This window comes from Equus asinus, chromosome 17, assembly GCF_041296235.1.
Source record: "Equus asinus isolate D_3611 breed Donkey chromosome 17, EquAss-T2T_v2, whole genome shotgun sequence".
Taxonomy (NCBI): domain Eukaryota; kingdom Metazoa; phylum Chordata; class Mammalia; order Perissodactyla; family Equidae; genus Equus; species Equus asinus.
In genome coordinates, this window is record NC_091806.1 from 10,991,470 (window position 1) to 11,011,859 (window position 20,390).

Sequence of the window (20,390 nt, forward strand, 5' to 3'; positions counted from 1 at the left end):
CTGCTGGGGCCAGGTTTAGGCAGCCCCTCCCCCACTGCCTCCCAGAGGCAGGTTGAGTTTCTTGCATGGTATGTGATGGTCTGTTGGATGTGACCCTGACCTTCACCTCCAGCCTCTTCCCCTCTGCTCCTGCTCTCTACTCCCTTCTGCCCCAGGAACGGCTTCACACCACTGTGACACTACCGCTGATTTCTGCACACACGGCCACCCCCGCCAGTCTGCCCATCGGAAAACCAATGAAGTCTTACCAGTTTACAGGCCTGCATGAGCGAAGGCTTCCCTGACCAGTGCGCCCTCCCCGGGCAGCGGGCCAGGCAGGCAAGCATCCCCCCATGCCCACTGCCCATCTGGACCACTTCTTGTGCACACCTACCTGCTGCAGTGACCCCGTGCACTGCACGCACACACACGTCCATCTTCTCCAACAATCGGTGAGAACTCGAGGGCCAGGAGCTGTGCCCTCCTCATTTCTGAACACACGGCACAAGGCCCAGAGCCCGCTTCAGGGCAAGCACCCAGCAACACAGACTCAACAGAAGGTCATGGGTCCTGAGCTATGACGCCCCTCCCCGGCAGGCTCAGAACCTTCACTCTCCAGCCCAGGACCTGGGTGGGGCCTCTCCGAGGACTTGGGGAACAGTCAGGGAAAGGCTGGCCCCTAGGGTGGCCCTCCTCTGGAGGGGTCTAGGCGGAGGTGAGGCACGGCAGACACTGGGGCAGACGGAGCCATCTTAGGACTTAGGGGACCGCCATCTGGCTGGCAAGTCCAGCAGGAGAGTGTAGTCTGTCCCCAGGACAAGGGCAGCAGGGGCAGAGTCGACGATAGGGAACGAGCAGGCAGAAAGACCAGCCTGTGGCCACACGGTCCAACCCCTCTCCCCTCCCCAGCAGTGTGCACCCTTCCACCGGGGAGCTGGCAGGGAGAGTGTGGGGGGACCCCAGCTCCAACCCCCTGAACCTGCACCCAGCTTTCTCCCAGAACCTCTCGGGCTCCCATCCCCTCCACACCCGCCTCTCCCCTCCAAGCATCAGCGCCAGTGCTGGCTGGTGCTGACACCCTTTCCTCACGGGTGAAAAGCCTCTGCTCTCAACTAGGGGTTCAGGAGCCCCCAGAGCTGAGCCCGCTATTCTCTAGGCTCCATCAGAGAGAGGCTGCAGGCAACAGGGCCGGCAGGAGGAAGGGATGGACAGAGGCTCTGGCCAGAAGACACAGGGGCAGCTGTCATCCTAGGTCCAGCCTTGTGTGTCGTCAACAGGGACCGGTGATAGAGAAGCATTTACTCCTGTAGCTGCCACAGCAGGCAGCTTCCCCAGCTCGATGAGGTTAAATCCTGGCTTTCTGCGCCTGGAGGGACCTGAAGGCTTCTTGGCCCAATGACAAGGGGCGGGCGGCAGGGGCTCCATCACTAGAGGGTGTAGTCAGACTCCGGAGGGTGTTACAGGAGCTCTGGTGGCGAGCATGCTGTGTGCAGAGCCTGGCCAGGGTGGGCGTGCCCGGTGCCCGGTGCCTGGGGCGGTGGGTGCGGAGAGGCCACGCGCTCGCACAGTGCCAGAGTCAGTTTTATTAGGGCAGAGGGGCCCAGGGGACTGAAGCCCGGAGGCCCCCCCTGCCCACCGCAGCAGAGCATGCTGCCCGCCCCCTCCCCGCACCCCACTCCCAGATGTCCATCAGCCCCAATTGTAGAAATAAATTTTCTGCCAGGTGGGCAAGTAATCCATGAGCGGCTCTGAGAGAGAGAGAGAGAAACAAGTTTGGGGCTGAGGGCCAGACTCCAGTCTGCATCTAGTCAGGGTCCTTCTCAGCGACTGCCACCCAAATCCAGCCCAGAGCCCCTGACCCTCCCACCTCTCCACCCCTAGGGAGGCAGAACTGGCAGTGATCTTTGCCTCCATTTATAGGCCAGGACTCTCAGGCTCAGAGAAGCCGCACAGCCTGTCCAGCTGTCGCCGCTGCCAGCCCCAGCCCTGTGCTGAGGTGGATCTCCAAACAGCCTGGCGGGCTTTCCCTGACATATCATCCTCACCCAGAGCCGGTCTCGTGTCACTCCAGGACACCGAGGCAGGAAAAAGACTGACAGCCTGATGCGATATAATGTGAGTCCCCCCACCATGGGACACCCCCTGAGGTTCTGTGGCCAGCCTGGCCCATGCCCAGGAGCTGTCACCCACCCAGCCTGACCTCCGGGCTCCCTCTCCCAACTGTGCCGAGGATCAAATGATAAGGAGACAAAAAGAAAACAGGGAGCTGGGGCCACATGTGAGATCGGCACCACTTAGTCATCATCTCGCCCCCACCCCATGCTTACTCGTGACCAGGCCGATGCCGGGGACGTGGTCTGCCAGCAGCTGGAGCAGGAAGAGGATCCTGGCCCTGCAGGCGGGAGAGAAACAGGGAGCAGGCTCAGCGGAGGTCTGGGTCCCTGCAAATGAGGGTGCTAAAAAACCTTCATTGCCTCCTGACTAAAGGCAGAGCTTGCAGAAGACAGAAGGTAACTCTGTGGAGCTAGGACAGACCCCAGGACAAAAGGGCGAGCCTCTGGGTGTGGCCCCAGTCCTGCCCCCACCCAGCCACAGGCCTGGGATGCTCCCACCTCCGCTGCGGGCTGGGGCTGGCGGTTGACTCACAGCATGAACACAGACACCTCCTCCTGCCTCTCTCCCTCGTCTTGCCCTTCCTTCCTTCCTCTGAGCCAGCAAATGCTATGGAGGGCCACGCACAGGGCAGTGCCCACGCAGGTGCAGTGAGGGCCCAGAGGGGAGGGCAGCCCCGCCCTGCCTTCAAGAAGCCCCAAGTCTGGCAGAAGAGCTGAGGCACCCCGAGATCTCCCAAGCCAATGCTGAGAGTGGCTAGTGCACCAGGAGGGGACGAAGCCTGAGGGGGTCACACTTTTGGCTCAGAGGAAGGGGCCAGGCCATGGCCCTATTTTTTAAGAGATGGGGGTTTCCCACCGGAGAAGCCGGGGTGAGACGATGATGGCGTTCATGTCGATGACAAAAGAAATGATAAGACGTGACATTTGGTGCTTACCGTGTACCAGGCACTACCGTACTAAATCACCTAACCTCTACGACAACCCTCTGAGGGGGATTACTATGTCCCCATTTTACAGATGAGGAAATGAGGCCCAGAGAGGCTCAATAACCTGCCCAAGTTCACACGACTGGAGGGCAGCCTGGTTCCAGAGACCAGAATGTTTGACAGAAAGAAAAAAGGACAGAACATGGCTCCCTTCCCAGACCGCACCTGGAGCCCCTCAGCACCCTGCTCCCTGTCCTCTGGGGAAATACGGGATTTCTCTGACAGGTTTCTAGACCCTTCTCAGTCTGGGCCACTGCTCTGAGGGCGCCACACTGGTCAGGTCAGCAGGAGAGCGAGCCACACTAGAAGCCTGCAGCCTGGGGAGCCCCCTCTGCCATCACTGTGGTCTCGAAATCCCTCAGTTCCACGAGATCCGGGGGCTGTAATGTTCCCTCTGTGAAGTGCGAGCAGTTTGTGGGGGGAGGTCACGTGATCCATGTAAGTCTCTGGAATGTTCTCTAGAGTACGGGACAGGATTTGGCTTTCATGCCTCATGAGCTTCCAAACTTACCTGAAAACAGGAACTGCCAGGCAAAGTAATCTTCACTGAGGAGGTATTAAATATAAGCATACTTTCTACTGTCTCAAAAACCACAGCAACAACAGAGATTGTGTGGCCATAAGGTTCAATGCAGTTCCAGCTAATAGTGCAGCCTATAAGCAGCGTACTTGTGAAGTACGGGGGTCCCAGGGAGCCTCAGTCTGTCACATGGCCCAAGTCGCTGTGCAGGGACCCCCTCCTCAGACCTTGGGCTGACCTCAGGCAGCCACCCTGGCAGGCTGTGGGAGCCTTGGCTGCGAGTCACCCCCCAAGCCCCTGGCTGGCCCCTCTGTGTCTGGCTGAGGCTGGGAGCTCTGCCTCACAGGTGATGGAGTGAGCTGGGCAGAGCAGGGACAGGCCAGGAGACAACATGGATGTGGGAGCTGGCTCTGCCACTGGCTAGCTGAGTGGCTTTGTGTTAAGCTGCCCAATGTCTTTGAACCTCAAGTGCCCCCTCTGAGAAGTAGGGACAATCCGAACTATTTGCCAGGAAGATGTGCAAATGAGCTGGATGGTGTGGAAAGCCGGCACCCACCACCATCCCTGTGGCATCTTCTGCCAGCAACTGCCTAAGCTCCTGCCCGCAGGGGCTGATGGCCCCAGAGCTCTGAGGGCAGGCCTGGGCTGCCATCCAATAAATGAGGGAGGGACCACACCCCAGGACAGCACATAGCGGGTGCTCAGTGAAGCCTGGGTGCAGGAAGGAGGGAGGAGGCAAAGGCGTGAACAGGGCTGGAGCCCCAGTGCCCCGCTTCCTCCCCTCCCCCGCTGAGGGTGGGCCTTGCCTTACTCAGAGAAGCGGTCGTAGAAAGGGGAGCGCAGCAAGTAGTACAGCAGGAGGATGGTCCGGCGCCGCAGCTCCAGCCGCTCCCTCCGGGTCAGGCCCCTCCTGTCGCTCAGGAGGCTCAAGCTGGGGGAGGAGGGCACACGATCAGGGCCAGCAACAGGAAGAGCGGGGGCCCCTGCCTGCCCAGGTGAGGACAGGTCTGTAGCATAAAGCCTGGCAGAGGGAGGGGAGCCCCTCAGACAGGCCCAGGCTCACCTGGTCACGTCCACGACACCAGACAGGAACCAGGGTGTCCACGACCGCTGACCCCAGAGGCCCAGGCTAAGCACTGACGGCCAAGGCGTCAAGGAGGTCTCCGGCACATGGCCCGCCCTGCCCACCCCTCTCCAGCCCCGCCCCACAGTGCCAGCCCCACCCCACATGAAGGATACAGTGCAGCAGGGGCCGCGCGATATACAGGGACTCTGCGATGGTCTCCTGCAGCCCCAGTGGCGTGGGGGGGACGCTCAGCTCCTCCTGGTGTGGCCGTGGCCGTCCCTCCTGCTGCTGGGGGGCTCCCCAGTGCCTCGAGTGCAGGGACGGAGCTGGAACACAAGGGCAGCACGGGAGCAGCCAGGCCCAGGACAAGACGGGAGGAGGTGGACGGTGATGAAAGCTACACCCTCAGGCCCACGCTGACCTCAGCACCGAGCGGCCCGGTCCAGCGCCATCCTCCACTTACTGTTCTGGAGGGTTCGCACTACTCGGTTTGACCGCTTCCCCACATATGACTGCTCCTGGCTGCCAGGGCTGTGGCCACCACCTAGCAGGGACGGACAGAAGGCCACACTGTCAGAGTGACATGTTTCCAGCACAGCCTGTGAAGAACACGTGTGCAGTGACTGCTCGCCGGCTAAGGGGAGAACGGAGGAGATTGTTCGGTTCAGTCAGGGACACTGCAGCAGGAGCTGTGGCCCAGCCTGGGACCTGGCCCTGGCCTGGGAAGAGCCAGCATCACCCGTGGCAGACGAGGCAGCCAAGAACCCAGGCGTCCCAGGCACTGGAACCAGAACCATGTCTCTGGGAACCACAGCAGAGAGGGGCCGTACATTCTCGGTCCTCTGCTTTCGACATGACCATAAGAAGCAAAGAACCGCCCCCACTCAAGGCCAGAAGAGTTAGGCCCAGGGGCCAACAAGTGGTGGGCCCAAAGCCCCAAAGAGACAGATCTGCTGGCGGTCCTGCCTCCTGCAGCTGCGGCTCTTGATATAGAGCCAGGCCCAGAGACGAGGCTGGCAGGACCCCTGTCTCCTGCTGCTCGTCCCCTCTTCCCGCAGATCACAAAAAAGAAGGACGACTCTGACGTCAGGAGTCCTGACTTCAGGTTCTGATTCTGCCCCTAACCTAATCTTTCCTTTTCTTCTCTGTAAAATATATGGCAATGAGAACAAGATGAGTTGATAAGGAGAGAGGCGCTCCATAAACAGACAATATTGTGATCACGCCGGTCAGCTCTCTATCCACTAATGAGTCCCGTGCCCCGTTCCACTCCAGAGCAGAGAAGCAGCTTACCCGGGGGCTGCGCCTGGGCCTCCCTGTCCAGTGGAACGATGGGGGGTGAGGTCTGGAGGCCAGCCTTGAACCAGATGAGCAGCAACATCCGCAGGACAGCCCTGGGGTGGGAGTATGGCAGGGCTTGGTGGGGACGTGGCTAGCCAGCAGGGGGTCGGGGTGCTCTGCTGAACGCCATCTGGACAGCTGGCCTCCGTTACCCGCACCCAGGGCCTGCCCTCCATGGTCCCGACATACTTGGCCAGCTGGATGAGAGCGATGACGAGCCAGCGGCCCACTTCGCCCCACACCTTGGCGGCCCCCATCTCCATGAACACCTCCACGCACTCCAGCACGCTCAGCCATGTCAGCAGCTTCTGCTGGGACAGCGACTGCAAGAGTCCCAGGCCAAGAGGTCAGGGGGCTCCCCCTCATCCTGGGCCCTCCCCCAAGGGGACTCCTCTGACAGGAGACGTGGATTCGCCCCTTTTCAAGAGTCCGTGTGTGGGCCTGAGTTCTCCACCGGGGACCGGCCAGTCTACTTCTCTGAACTCGTCTCTCCACCTGAGATGAGGACATTAACACCTTGACCCTTCACCTAATGAGATGGCTTGAGCCTCAGGACACAGGCATTTCTCACGCTCTATGAGACCGTAACATGTGCTGCCCCCGTGGGCTGGCTGTTCCTACACCATTCCTGAGTCCCATGCTTCCCGCCCTCAGGTCCTGGCAGAATTCTCACCACAGGCAACTTTTTCCGAAGCTCCTTCCGCAGGATCCCGTCATTGAGCAGCACGAGCAGGTTGGAGGCGGAGTAGACTGAGGGGCAGAGCGTGGCCTTGAGGGGCTGGCTGGGCAGCTTCCACCCCCTCACTTCTCCTCAGAGCTGCAGGGATCACCTGTCACCTACTGTGCTCAGCCGCCCATGAACTATGTGGCAACCAGCCTGCCTCCACGTGCACTTCCAGAGCTCCACACTCCCCAGTAAGACACGGGTGGGTGGTTGAAGTAAGAAGGGATGGTTTGATCTCAGTGACCAAGAGTGGCCTGTCTCCAGCTGCGCAGAACTGCCCATCGTGCTTCAAATAGCCACAGGGCTGCGTGGTGTCACCTCCTGGCCTCTGCTCTCTGCAGCCTGTCCCTCAAAGCCGCCATCGCTCCCTTTTAAAAGCCAGCTCTTCCCAGTCCTCACTGAACAAACACTACTGAGCCAGTTACCGTCTGGGGATCCTGGAATCTGGGAGATCCGAATTTGAATCCTACTTCTGGGATCATCAGTGGCTGTTCCCTAACCTCACTGAACTGTTCCCTTAACTGGACACTGAGGATAGGAACAGTACCCACCTCATATGACTGGGGGGAGGATTAACGGGGCAAAGGCAGGACAGGCGCTCGGCGTAGCTGCCTGATGTCAAGGTACCCAGATTTGTCTCTCGACTATAGGGACATGGAGGGCCCAGGACAGCGGACGCTGGACCTATGTCCCACTCAGTCACAGCACAGGATGATCTAACGGGAAGCCCCCTGGGCCCTCCCGCCCCCCGCCCTCCGCCCAACCCAGAGCCCGGCTCACCCAGCTCTGACAGCTCGTGCGAATCGGTGAAACGACCTGGGGAGAAGACACAGGAGGAGGCGTCGGTGCGCGGTGGCCTCACCCTGCGGCTTCGGGGCCCTGGACGTCCCCTCCCTACGCCCTACGGGAACCTGGAAGGAACTTCTCGAGCACAGCGACCACTACCCTGACTCCGCAGAGAGGGGAGCCAGTGGGGTCAGAGGTCAGAGCCCTGAAGGAACGGGTCAAAGGTCAGGGTGGCACCTGCCAGCAGGTAACTGAGGCCCCGCACTGCCGTCTCCAGCTGGGCCGTGGCGGCCGGGTGACGAGTCACGTACTCCTGGTAGCGCAGGCCCAGGAGCCGCAGCTTCTCCATCCTGCCCTCCGGACCGACAGACTCACGCATCGACAGTCCGACTGGCCGCGGCGCCCTGCTTCCTGAGCCCTCCTTCCTGCTTCCGGTCCTAGGCCCGCCTCTCGGTTGCTTAACTTCCGCGGGCCCGAAGGAGGGTGAGGTGAAGGGCCATTGAACCACTCTTCACCCCATTTTAGACCACCTCCCACTGGGGGAGCGCTTAGCAACTGCGGGCTGACCCTTCAGGTCATTGGCTGGCCCCCTCCGCCCTCTCCGCCCCTCTCCGCCCCTCTCCGCCCCTCTCCGCCCCTCTCCGCCCCGCGCCGTCGGCCCGGCTCTTCCGCCTTCCGGGTTGGCGGCCCTTGCGCCTGCGCAGTTGCCGCCCCAGGAAGGCTCCTGCGGCAGTCTGAGCAGTCCATTCCAGAGAAGGGGCCGTCAGCCTACAGCCTTTCCAATAGAGCGCCGAAAGGCTCGAACGGGAGGACAGGATTTTAAAGGGCTGGGAGGTAGCGTGTGGAAATCTCCTCCATCAGATTTGGGGAGTTTAAGGACAGTCGGATTGTGTCTCAGCGGCCGCGCGTTGGGCCAGCTGCCTCGTCTCCCATCCTCCACTGGAGGTAGTGCTGAGGAAACTGAGGCAGCGAGGACTCCAGCTTCCCACGCAGTCTCGATCCCCTGGCCAGCACCGTTAGTGCTCTGGCTTCGGCCCCAGGGGCATGGTCTGTGCCCCCTAAGAGCGCGCACCCGCACGCCCACCTCCACGGAGAAAACCCTGGCTCGGACTTCTCTCGGCTTGGGGTGACCTTGGTCGGGAGTTTCCCTTCTCCGAGTCTCGGGTTTCCCCAGCTGTAAAGTGATTTGAGAGCACACTTGGTCCTTGAACTCGGGATCAATCTCAAAGTGCTTTTCGGCCGTCGGATGCACCTCCCGGTCCTCAGCTGCTCCCCAAGGAATGGAGGCGACTCCTGGGCATCGCCTCCCTGGAAGGGGCGGCGGCGAGAGCCGAGCAGCGGGAGCAGGCTGGAAAGGATGCTCCAAGCAGGCAGCCACTGATTGGCTGTGGGGAAAGGGGCGGGGCATGGGTGGGGCGGCGGGGCTGTGTGGTTGGGACCCGACTCGCAAGTTTACAGGACCCTGAGAATAGTAGCACGTTGTTTTATTTAATCCCCTCTACCAGATGTTATCTGCAGATGAGAGAAAGATCCTCTTAAGAAGCCCAGTCAAGATTCGAATCCTGGTCTAGTCTGACCACAGAATCTAGGCATTTTTTTTGTTTCTTTGGAGGAAGGTTAGCCCTGAGCTAACTTCTCCCAATCCTCCTCTGCTGAGAAAAACTGGCTCTGAGCTAACATCCGTGCCCATCTTTCTCTACTTTATATATATGGCTTTTGCCAAGCGGTGCCATGTCCGCACCTAGGATCCGACCCAGCGAACTCTGGGCCGCTGAGAAGCCAAACGTGCGAGCTTAACCTCTAAGCCACCGGCTGGTCCCAGAATCTAGGCGTTTTAAGCAATACACCTCACCAGGAAGCCACAGCCCCTCCTTGTGCTCCCTGCCCCCCACCCTCCTCCTCAGCTAGTTTCCTTCTATATCAGACCTCCTTACTCAGGCCAAGGAATGAAGATCCAGGGAGATGCGTCCCCGGGCCTCAGAAGAAGCAAAGTTCTTGGAGAACAGAGATGGTCATGGGCATTCGCATCATTTCTCACCACCTCCTGGGTGCCAGCCTCACTTACACATGACTCCTTCCAGCAACCTTGCCGGGTTGCCAAGAATTCCTTTGCACAGGTGAGGAAGAAGAAGCCCAAGGAGAGGAAAGGACTTGTCCCAGGCCACATAGCATGGCATGGGTCAAACAGACTACAATGCAGGTGTCCCATGGCAGTGCCCTCTCTCCTACTGCCCACAGCCCAGCAAGAGCAGTGACATGTTGAGGCTGCTGGGTCATGAGTCAAGTTGGTAACTGGGGTTAAGCCCAGGGCTCAGGGCATTTGGCGTGAGGCTCTTCCTCCCTTCCTCCCAGCACCCCTCCATCTTGATGAACTTGTTCCGCAAACCTCGTGGCGGGGGGGGGGGGGGGGGGGGGGGGGGGGGCGGGGGGGGTCTCCTCCAGCCCCTCCCTCAGCAGCCTGGAGAGCATGAGGAGGGGGCAGTGTGAGGTTCTTTGGCACTCCCAGGGCTGGTGGGCTGGTGCTTGTGGGGAGGACAGAGGAGCAGCCTCTCCTGGACAGAATATGAGGGGCACCAGGGCTGTTTCTTGTCCCTCCGTCCAGGACTGAGAGGGCCTCATGGTCCCAGCCAGGTTGGCAGCGGCAGGACTCCCTGAATTTCCTCTCCAGATCCCAGGCCTGATTAACTCCCAGAGACAAAGAGTGGCCGTGTGTGTGCAGGAGGCGCCCGGGGCGGCCCCTCCCTGCTGGGTCCCTGCCTGGATTTGGTCACCTGGCTGGGCTGGAAGGGCCTCTGAGCAGGTTGGGCCAGATCCTCCCTCCTTCAGTCTGCCCTGAGCCACAGAAGACAGCTAGATCAGCCCAACAGGTAGAGACGAGGACACTGAGGTCCAGAGAGGAGGCCTGACTGGTCCAAGGTCACACAGCAAAGTCCTGGGACAAACCAGGGCTCAGGCGTAGAAGACCAGCCCCCTTTCATATGCCCACAGAGTATCCTTTTCCCCCTCCACGCCCCAGAAGAACCTCTTGGAGGCCCAGCATGCATCTCAACACCTAATTTCCCCTGCGTCGTAAGGCTGAGTGAGGGATGGGGCCAATGTTATGAGTGGCCACGGTCGCTCTGCAGACCCAGGCCCCCTCCCCCCCACAAACTCCCCGGCCAGGCCCCGACTTTGTGTCCTCGCTGCTCTCTCACATGTAACCCCCACAGACAGTCTCTGTGGAGGGTCCTGTGGAGGATTCGCCCACCTCCACCCCAGCTCCAGGCTAGAGATGAGGGTCGAGGGGCATGAGGCTCAAAGCTCCTGATGCCCAGGTGGCCCCTGCTCCCCTCGTCTCCTCTGGTTCCCAGATGTACAAGGAGCCACCATCAGTCTCCATGGCAACCATTGGTCCTGGCCTCCGAAGGCCCAAAGCCCCGCCTTCCTTGCAGACCCCCATCTCCCAGAGGAAGGCATCCTAGCCTTTCAGAGGAGGAGACTTGGGGGTCTCAGGCTGGGCTGCTTTGCCACAGCTTCTTTTGGAGTTGGGGCCTCTTAGGCCCTCCCTTTTTTTTTTTTTTTTTTTTTTGAGGAAGATCAGCCCCAAGCTAACATCTGCCACCAATCCTCCTCTTTTTGCTGAGGAAGACTGGCCCTGAGCTAACATCCGTGCCCATCTTCCTCTATTTTATGTGGGATGCCTGCCACAGCATGGCTTGATAAGGGTTGTGTAGGTCCACACCCGGGATCCGAACCGGCAAACCCTGGGCTAGCGAGGCGGAACGTGTGAACTTAACCACCGTGCCACGGGGCAGGACCCCAGGTCCTCACTTTTTATAGCTAGAAATTGGGCTAAAGATCACAGTTTGAGCCCCCTTCTAGGTCAGGGCAAGGCCCGGGGAGTGCCGTCAGTTTTCAGCTCACTTCCTCAGTGCTTATAGTATGTGCCTGGCCCTGGTTGGGCGCTGGGGCCCAGTCCAGGAGCAGCTCCCTTGGAGGAGGAAGACAGGCTGTAAACGTCACCCAGGTCAACTTGCCCGGAGTGCTAGAAGAAATAAACCAAGGGATGTGGAAGGAGGAGCCGGCCTCCCGGGAATCTGGCAGAATGTGGCCAGGAGGAACATGAAGGGCAAGTCCTGGGGCGGCACAAACTCTGTCTGCTGGGTAGAGGCCGGGGAAGGGGCGCGAGGATGACGGCTGTGTCACACGACTGACGTGAGCATTCACTGAGATGAGGCGCTGGAACCTGGGCCTGGCGCGAAGCATATGCGCTCGACGACCCGCGGCTCTTCTTGTTCACGGTCTAGAGCGCCCATCACCCCTTCCAGGGCAGAGGCCTGGGTGCGAGGGGGGCGGAGGGAGAGATCCAGGCGGGGCGCCGGGCACAATCGTGATCGTCTAGACAAGTTGGGGGGATCCCGGCCCTGCCAGGCCTCCCGTGAGGCAGGCCCGTCGCCAGCTCCCGGGCAGGAGGCGACCTTCTCAAGGCCGCTTTGTCTGGGCGCGCCGGGCCCAGTCGGGCCACCTGGCCTGAGCAGGGGTGAAGGGAACGGGAGCGGGGAGGAAAGCAGGGCCTCCAGGTGCTCCGCGGCTCCCGGGCAGGTCTCGGCCGGCCCCGCCTCCTGTCCCCAGAGCAGGTGTCCCCAACCCCCGCGGCCCAGCGTTCCAACCCTCTCCTCCTTACTCCGGCTGCCCCTTTGATCCCGGGCCAGGGGTCACGGGCCCCTCCCCCGGGGTGGGGGGGTGAAAGGAGGAGAGGGGGCCGCAGAGCAGGGAAGAGGGGGACGGGCTCAGAGCAGGTAGCAGGGACTCGGTCTTCCTGGGTGGCTGCCCCCGCTCCCTCCAGCCATCCTGGGGGTTCTCGGGGTTCCCCGGCGGCTGAGGGGGCCGTCGGATGCCGGGGCAGGGGGCGGGGCCAGGCTCCGGGGGTCTCCCCGCCCCTTCGGGCTCAGCCAAGCCGAGGTGAAACCTGAACCCAGGTTGGGGGCGGGGCTGGCTCCTGCTCGGACGGGGCCGCCCTGTGCCTCCAACCCCCTGTCCCCGCGCCCCGGCCGGCTTCTGGAGGAGGAAGGTCGCGATCCCCGAGCCGCTGGAGCAGGTGAGGGGGGGACTCCGCGCGGGAGGGAGGACCGGGCGGCCGTCGGGCCCCGCCGCCCGAGGCTAACCCTTCTCCCCGGCCTGCCGGTCCCCAGAACCCGCGATGGAGCCCGCAGCCCCGGGTCGCGCTCCGCCCTGAGTGCCCCCGCCGGCGGCCATGCTGCCCCGAGGGCGCCCCCGGGCGCTGGGGGCCGCCGCGCTGCTGCTGCTGCTGCTGCTGCTCGGATTCTTCCAGTTCGGCGGGGACCTGGAGTGTGAGCGCCGCGGGCGGGCAGGCGAGCGGGAGGGCCCGGATCCCGCCCCTGCGCGCTGACGCCACGTGTCCCCCCAGACGGGCGGCCGCGGGGGGCTGCTGCCCTCGACGGAGCCCCGCCGGCGGACCCCGGGGGCCACAACCGCTCGGACTGCGTCCAGCCGCGCCCGCTGGCGCCCAAGTGTGAGGTGGGTGCGCCAAGCGCGCGGCCCCTGGCGGCGGGGAGCCCGGGGGCGCCGCGTCCCCACCCGGCCACCTGGGCATCTGTGGGAATCACAGCACCTGGCAGCGGCGCCGGCGCCTCGGTTCGCACATCCGCTGCTCCCGGCCTCGATTTCCCCGTCTGTGAAGGAGGGGGATGGACCCCTGCTCCGCATCCCCGTCCGTTTCCTAGCTCTGCTGCCGGGTGGGGTTACCCTGCCCCAGGCCAGGCCACTCCAACAGGGGTCTTCCCCGTCTAGTGGAGGAGGGGGCTGCTGCCAACCTCGGTGTCCCCTCCCCAGCTCTTGCACGTGGCCATCGTATGTGCGGGACATAACTCCAGCCGAGACGTCGTCACCCTGGTGAAGTCTATCCTCTTCTACAGGTACAGCCAGGTGTCAGAAGGGAGGGTCAGGAGTGGGGAAGGGAACAAAGTCTTGTGCAGGGTCTCAGAGCCTCAGCTTCCCCCATCTGTGACCTGGGGACACCGGCCCCTTCCTCCCTTGAAGGTGGGTGGAGGAATTTCCTGCCCTGGGTATGAAAAGCTCTTTACAGAAGTTGGTGCTGCTACCTCTGAGCCCCTTGAGGTGGGGCTTGTCCCAGGTTGCTCCTTCTGGGGCGCATCGGCCTTCCTCTTTTGTCCTCCCCAAAGGAAAAACCCGCTGCACCTCCACTTGGTGACTGATGCGGTGGCCAGGAGCATCCTGGAGATGCTCTTCCACACGTGGATGGTGCCCGCTGTCCGGGTCAGCTTCTACGACGCTGATGAGCTCAAGGCAGGAGCCCTGGTCCTTCTGCGCCCCTCCCCAGCTGTGCCCGGCCCTCTCCTTCCGCCTGGGGGGGGGGGCAGATTAGAGCTGCCTGGGACCCCCAGCCCCATCGCACCTACTGAAGTTTAAGTCCCTGCCCCTCCTGGGGCTCGCCCCTTCTTCCTGTGTCACCCTGAGTCTGCCTGGCACTCGTGGGCCCTTCTCTGCCAGCCTCGTGCCCTGTCCTTTCCACCCACAGCCCCAGGTCTCTTGGATCCCCAACAAGCACTACTCTGGCCTGTACGGGCTCATGAAGCTAGTGCTGCCTGGCACCCTGCCCCTTGACCTGGCCCGTGTCATTGTGCTGGACACAGATGTCACCTTCGCCTCTGACATCGCAGAGCTCTGGGCACTGTTTGCTCACTTTTCTGGTGAGAGGCCTGGGACCCTGCCCCAGCCAGCTCCCTCCCTGGCCCGTCCAGGTGCCCGTGTGGCCTAGCCCTGAGCCGGGTCCAGGGGCAGCCTCAGGCAGCTCCCTTGTGCCCTCCCCTCCCAGACGAGCAGGTGATTGGTCTCGTGGAGAACCAGAGCGACTGGTACCTGGGCAACCTCTGGAGGAACCACAGGCCCTGGCCTGCCTTGGGCCGGGGCTTCAACACAGGTGGGGACAGCGGAGGGGGAGGCAGGGCGGGTGGCCACTGGTGCTTGGGCCCCAGGGACTGGGCAGGGCACAGAATGCTAGGAAGAATAGAGCTGTGGAAGGAACGCTGGGAGAAGAGCCAGAAAACAGTTCTGACGTTAGCTGAACATACCAGATGACTTTGGCCAAGTCCCTTGGTCCCTCTGAGCCTCAGTCTTCTCATCCATTAAATGGGGATGATTTTACCAGCCCTGGGATCACGGAGTGCGAGATGACCTTGGAGGTGCTCTGTAAGCTGTGCGGTGCCTCCCCTTCACCCCTAAGAGGAATGGTGTGGACAGAGGTGGTCCATCCTCGCGTGTGAACAGTCAGAAAATACCACTAAGTCAAACAATGAATGTGCAAAAGACAACTTCGTGGCGACTGGCCCCAGGAGTTGGGGCGTCCCGGGTGGGCATGACAACCTGTCCCCGTGGGCAGGCGTGATCCTCCTGCGGCTGGACCGGCTTCGGCAGGTGGGCTGGGAGCAGATGTGGAGGCTGACGGCTACGCGGGAGCTCCTTACCCTGCCCGCCACCTCGCTGGCTGACCAGGTCTGGGGGAGCCTTTGGAAGGGAGGCTGGGCAGGCTCGGGGCCCAGGTGTGACGGCTGTCTCTGCCCAGGACATCTTCAATGCCGTCATCAAGGAGCACCCGGGGCTGGTGCGGCCCCTGCCCTGCGTCTGGAACGTGCAGCTGTCGGACCACACGCTGGCCGAGGGCTGCTACTCGGAGGCGTCTGACCTCAAGGTGGGCGGGGCCGGGGGGCTGAGTGGTGGTGGTGGGCCAAGGATGGGGACTCCCGCTCCCTGCTCCCATGCCCACACCGACACCCTCCTGGGTCCCAGGTGATCCACTGGAACTCGCCAAAGAAGCTGCGTGTGAAGAACAAGCACGTGGGGTTCTTCCGCAACCTCTACCTGACCTTCCTGGAGTACGACGGGAACCTGCTGCGGAGGGAGCTCTTTGGGTGCCCCAGCCTGCCCCACCCCGGGTCGGAGCAGGTGAGAGGGAGCCCCCACCTCACGGAGCCTCTGGCCCTCTCTGCTCTGCGGGCCCTGGCCTGGTCCGGGCCGGGTCCTCCTGCCCCAGCTCTGTCCCCGCATCCCCTCAGTGGCAGCGGGCCCTGGCACAGCTCGACGGCGAGGATGCCTGCTCTGAGTTCCGGCAGCAGCAGCTCACCGTGCACCGTGTGCACGTCACCTTCCTGCCCCACGAGCCGCCGCCCCCGCGGCCCCACGATGTCACCCTGGTGGCCCAGCTTTCCATGGACCGGTGAGGGGGCCGAGGGCAGCCCGGGAGCACGGCATGAGCTGGGACTGGGAAGTTCGAGAGGAGGGTTTCATTTGGTAAAGGAAGAGCTGTCACTGCCTGCTGCTGCCCCTTGAGGAATTCTAGAAGTTGGAGACCCTGGATGTGGGGGAAAGAGCCTTGGGCTTTGGGAATCATTCAGGTGCCTGGAACTGCTCCTCCGGAGCTGTGGGCCCGCGGGCAAGTCTTAATCTCTCTGGCCCTCAGTTTTCTCATCTGTCAAGTGAGAAAGTACCCATCTTGTGGGGTAGTTGTGAAGATTCCATATGACCAGCTCCAAAAGTGCGTGCAAGGGGCTCAGGAGGTCCCGCGAGGGGGCGTCTGCAGCAGCTAAGCCGGGGACGTGCCGGCCCTCCCTGGGCTGACCGCACCCCTCGCCCCAGGCTGCAGATGCTGGAAGCCCTGTGCCGGCACTGGCCGGGCCCCATGAGCCTGGCCTTGTACCTCACAGACGCAGAGGCCCAGCAGTTCCTGCGTTTCGTCGAGGCCTCGGCGGTGCTCTCTGCCCGGCAGGATGTGGCCTACCACGTGGTGTACCGGGAGGGTCCCCTGTACCCCATCAACCAGCTTCGCAACGTGGCCTTGGCCCAGGCTCTCACGCCTTACGTCTTCCTCAGTGACATTGACTTCCTGCCCGCCTACTCCCTCTACGACTACCTCAGGTGGGCGGGAGGAGGGAGCGAGGGGCCGGGCATGTGGGGCTGGACAGGGCCCGGGCACCTGCAGCATCCTAGGTGGCATGGCCTGGCTCTTTCCGGGCCTCAGTGTCCGCTGTAAAGTGGGGTTGGCATTAGGGCAGGGGAGCCCCAGCAGAGTAGGGAGGCCGGGCCCTCCTCCCCCAGCAGCTCCACTGTTGGTCTTCTGCGGGTGTCAGGGCGAGCGGGCCCCTGCAGGTCGGGTCCTGCGGCCCAGGCTGGATAGGGCCTGCCCGCTTCCCGTCTGTCACGGGGCTCCCCCCGCAGGGCCTCCATTGAGCAGCTGGAGCTGGGTGGCAGGAGGAAGGCAGCTCTGGTGGTGCCGGCCTTCGAGACCCTGCACTACCGCTTCAGCTTCCCCAGATCCAAGGCTGAAGTGCTGGCCTCGCTGGACGCTGGCGCTCTCTACACCTTTAGGTAGGAGAGGCCGCTGCTCGCCCCGCTCCGTTCCCCACACTGTTCCCCACACCCGCCATCACCTTCCACGAGCTCCCAGCCTCAGCCTGGCTCCTCGCCCTCTCCTGCACCCCAGGTACCACGAGTGGCCCCGCGGTCACGCGCCCACGGACTATGCCCGCTGGCGGGAGGCTCAGGCCCCGTACCGGGTGCAGTGGGCCACCGACTACGAGCCCTACGTGGTGGTGCCAAGAGACTGTCCCCGCTACGACCCCCGCTTTGTGGGCTTTGGCTGGAACAAGGTGGCCCACATCGTGGAGCTGGATGCACAGGTGAGGGGCGCCCTGCTGCCTCCGGTTTCAATTTGAATACTTCCAGGCCCAGGGAGCTCACTCTGCCTCGGCATGTTCCACCGCGCCATCCGGTGGCACTATTAGAAATCCCGCTCTTGGGCTGGCCCGGTGGCGCAGCCGTTAAGTGCGCACGCTTTGGCAGCCCGAGGTTCGAGGTTCGATCCCAGGTTCGGACATGGCACTGCTTGGCAAGCCATGCTGTGGTAGGCGTCCCACATATAAAGTAGAGCAAGATGGGCACGGATGTGAGCTCAGGGCCAGTCTTCCTCAGCAAAAAGAGGAGGATTGGTGGCAGATGTTAGCTCAGGGCTAATTTTCCTCAAAATAAATAAATAAATAAATAAAAGAAATCCCGCTCTTCTCTAGAGCTAAAATCATCTGGCTGTGGCTCTTCGGGCCCACCTAGTAAACTGCTCCCCATCCCCCAGGGCTGCAACCCTCCCCCAGCCCAGGCAATCACATCCGCCTGTCCCCGTCCCCACCGGCAGGAATACGAGCTCCTGGTGCTGCCTGAGGCCTTCACCATCCACCTGCCGCATGCCCCGAGCCTTGACCTGTCCCGCTTCCGCTCCAGCCCCACCTACCGGGACTGCCTCCAGGCCCTCAAAGACGAGTTCCACCAGGACTTGTCCCGCCACTACGGGGCCGCTGCTCTCAAATACCTCACGGCCCTGCAGCAGCCCCGAAGCCCGGGCGCCTGACCCGCCATGGCTCCCACGCACTCCCTGCAGACACTGGAGCGACCCCGCCGCCCCTCCCCGCTGTTTAAGTTATTCAAGGTCCCAGCGGGAAGGGCTGGGGCGGGGCGTCCGGGGCGGGTCCTGGGGCCTCCCCTTGCTGCTGTCTCTGGTGGGATCTAGTCTCCCTCCGCCCCAGCTGGTTTGGGGCTGGCTCCCCATCCTCGGCTGTACCTCCCTTTTTCGTAATTAGTTTTCAAAGCTCCTTTCCACGTTCCTCCTGGTTCGCGGCCGGGGGACGTGCCCGGTCTCGCTGGAGCCGCAGGAGGACCGGGCCCTCCCCGGAGGCCATCTGGAGTGCGCCTCGCCCACCCTGAACCCCACCCCGAGCCCGACACCACGAGGCTGAGAGACTTTATTTGGCTTTATTTAGTAAAATGTTAAAATAAATAAATACAAATTGATCCGCTGCTCTGTATTCCCCCACCCCCTCAAAACAAAAGTCAAACGAACAAAAACAAAAACTTTGAAGCACAAATCTCCAAATACAAGTTCTACCAAGACTGAAATCACAAAGGGCGCGGACGAGACAGGCGCGGGCGGGCTGGCTCCTCTCTGCTTGGCGCGCTGACCTCTGGCTGCCGGCCTGTCCTGCCTGACTGCAGCTTCCCCGGGCTGAGGACCCGGCGGCGCTGGGGAGAGGCCGGGGCCCCAGGCTGCCGCGGGGGCCGGTGGGGTCCTCGGGGAGAAGAGGCTTGTGGGATGGGGGCCAAAGTGGCATTTGTGAGCTCTGCCCTCGCTCTGCAAGGGCTGTTTCTAAGAGTTGCGCCCCGGCCCTCTGGAGGGGGGACCTCCAGCTTCCTCCCCTTCACTCTTAGGGGGCAGAGGAATCCCCCCAGGGCCACCCCTCCCTGGGAGAGGGCCGTAAGTTAGGGAGAGAACGGGTCTCCTGTTTCCTGCCAAGGGTGCCCAGCTGAGGGCCACAATCATTTAGAGCAAAGTTGCCTCCATCCACCAGAAGCCAGGGAATCTAGAGAACCCAGGGCCTGGAACATGTCCCTGGGCCACCATCCATCCAACTAGCCAAGAGCCTGTTGCCCCTGGGGTAAAAGTCTCCTAAATTAAGCCCTTTGGATAAATAAGAAAGAAAGACCACACCCTAAAAGAGAGTGAAGGAGGGAACCACTTAGAGGGTTTGTGAGCTGGAGTGTGAGCCTGAGGAGGCCCCGCGGCCCAAGAGGATGGCAAAGATGGCTGCGGAGGCAAGCGTACAGCAGAGACTGCGGGCTGGAACACGGCACCCCCCTCACGGGCAGGGCCTGGGCAGCGATGGCGCCCGCTCACGCAGGGACAGAGGCTGCAGGCCCCACCCGAGCAAGGCCCCAGCAGGGCTGCCCCGAGCTGGGTCTCCCGGCCAGGCACAAGCCGGGGGCCTGCCCCAGAGGACCTGATGAGGAGGAAGCAAGCAGGGCTCCGGCTGGGCTGAGCAGTGGGGAGACAAGACTCGGCAGGCGCCACGGAAGAGGCCTGCAGGAGCACTGGCAGGAATGTAGCGGGAAGATGCCACCTGGCAGCCCCTGGGCCCGCACTGACAGGGGCCGCCTAGGAAAGCCAGGGCCCGGTGGGTCTGAGGGTCTGTCAGCGGCTGGGCTCCGGGCGTGGAGAGAGCAGCGAAGAGAAGGAGGGAGAGGGAGGAGGCAGCTGGGGTGGTGCAGACGTGAGGGGGTCTCGGGTGGTCACAGGCACACACAGGTCCAGGGCATGGAAGGAGAGCTCTCTTGGCAGGACACTGAAGGAAAAGGAGACTAGGGAACCAGGGTCTTTTCTTGGCAGTAAGGAATGTTCTGGCATTCACGTCCAGTAAATTACGCGGGTCTAGGGGCAGGGCTGCGCTTTGTACGCCATGTGAACTGACCTGCAAAACAGCTCGGCCCTCTGACATTAGGAAGAATCCACACCTCGACCCTCGGCAAGGTCAGCATGCAAGTGCTCACAGCAGCAGGCAAGCCCCTCGATTCCTAGCCTTGTTCCCTCCCCAGAGAGTCCTCAGCTAGCTCCTTTCAGAGCAAAGACCTCTAGGGATCATGGCTTCCAACCTCTTTCAAGGACAGACGGGGTTGTGTGGCCACCCGCAGCCTCCAGGCCCAGACAAGCGGGCTGGAAGAGCTCAAGCCGGGGACAGCCCGCTGGGCGCTGACCCTCGGCCCACTATTCCTGGACTCGTCCAGGCGCCTCCAGCCCCCTGCCTAGACATAGCACCGTGGTTTCTGCAAGAGGAAGGGAGCTGCTCTGCCCCCTGGGGTGACCTGGCAGCCTGGCCGGCTCTGAGGCCTGCGGTCACTCCGTCCCCTCTTCTAAGCTCCCTGGGTGGTGGAGGGGAGACACATTTTACCTAAGAAGCATCTCCCTCTGTGGCAGCTGCTTTCGGGATCCGTCTTTGTCTCTCTGGGCCTACCTGGGTGAGGGGGAAACGAATGGGACCTT

At 62.3% G+C, this 20,390-nt stretch overlaps 2 protein-coding genes across 2 annotated transcripts; one reads left to right on the forward strand and one right to left on the reverse strand.

Annotated features, from left to right (window-relative positions):
* Nucleotides 1-1,264: 1,264 nt before the first annotated feature.
* On the reverse strand, nt 1,265-8,154 carry PEX16 (peroxisomal biogenesis factor 16). The gene is made up of 11 exons (XM_044749889.2): nt 7,754-8,154; nt 7,511-7,546; nt 6,680-6,756; nt 6,196-6,329; nt 5,959-6,059; nt 5,129-5,209; nt 4,839-4,991; nt 4,663-4,735; nt 4,411-4,530; nt 2,307-2,371; nt 1,265-1,727 (listed from the first exon to the last, which is right to left on the reverse strand). Exons 1-11 carry the CDS (start codon nt 7,893-7,895, stop codon nt 1,669-1,671), a joined length of 1,041 nt encoding a protein of 346 aa, XP_044605824.1. The 5' UTR covers nt 7,896-8,154; the 3' UTR covers nt 1,265-1,668.
* A 4,101-nt stretch (nt 8,155-12,255) lies between these two features.
* LARGE2 (LARGE xylosyl- and glucuronyltransferase 2) lies at nt 12,256-18,449 on the forward strand. The gene is made up of 15 exons (XM_070487654.1): nt 12,256-12,593; nt 12,688-12,846; nt 12,924-13,033; nt 13,349-13,431; nt 13,699-13,822; nt 14,055-14,226; nt 14,352-14,456; nt 14,916-15,028; nt 15,099-15,224; nt 15,323-15,478; nt 15,589-15,749; nt 16,169-16,447; nt 16,748-16,897; nt 17,013-17,208; nt 17,718-18,449. The coding sequence occupies exons 2-15, from the start codon at nt 12,750-12,752 to the stop codon at nt 17,928-17,930; spliced, it is 2,085 nt and encodes a 694-aa protein (XP_070343755.1). The 5' UTR covers nt 12,256-12,593; nt 12,688-12,749; the 3' UTR covers nt 17,931-18,449.
* The last annotated feature ends 1,941 nt before the right edge of the window (nt 18,450-20,390 follow it).

What these genes read in the sequence shown, in the direction of transcription:
- PEX16 (XM_044749889.2), bottom strand. Translation starts at nt 7,895, where the DNA reads ATGCGTGAGTCTGTCGGTCCGGAGGGCAGGATGGAGAAGCTGCGGCTC. An exon ending in CCTCAGTTACCTGCTGGCAG is followed by an intron (nt 7,547 to 7,753) that starts GTGCCACCCTGA and finishes TCTTCTCCCCAG; the next exon opens with GTCGTTTCACCGATTCGCAC. An exon ending in CGCGCGGCCCCTGCTGCACT is followed by an intron (nt 4,736 to 4,838) that starts GTATCCTTCATG and finishes CTTGGCCGTCAG; the next exon opens with TGCTTAGCCTGGGCCTCTGG.
- LARGE2 (XM_070487654.1), top strand. Translation starts at nt 12,750, where the DNA reads ATGCTGCCCCGAGGGCGCCCCCGGGCGCTGGGGGCCGCCGCGCTGCTG. An exon ending in ACGACGCTGATGAGCTCAAG is followed by an intron (nt 13,823 to 14,054) that starts GCAGGAGCCCTG and finishes TTCCACCCACAG; the next exon opens with CCCCAGGTCTCTTGGATCCC. An exon ending in CGGAGGCGTCTGACCTCAAG is followed by an intron (nt 15,225 to 15,322) that starts GTGGGCGGGGCC and finishes CCTGGGTCCCAG; the next exon opens with GTGATCCACTGGAACTCGCC.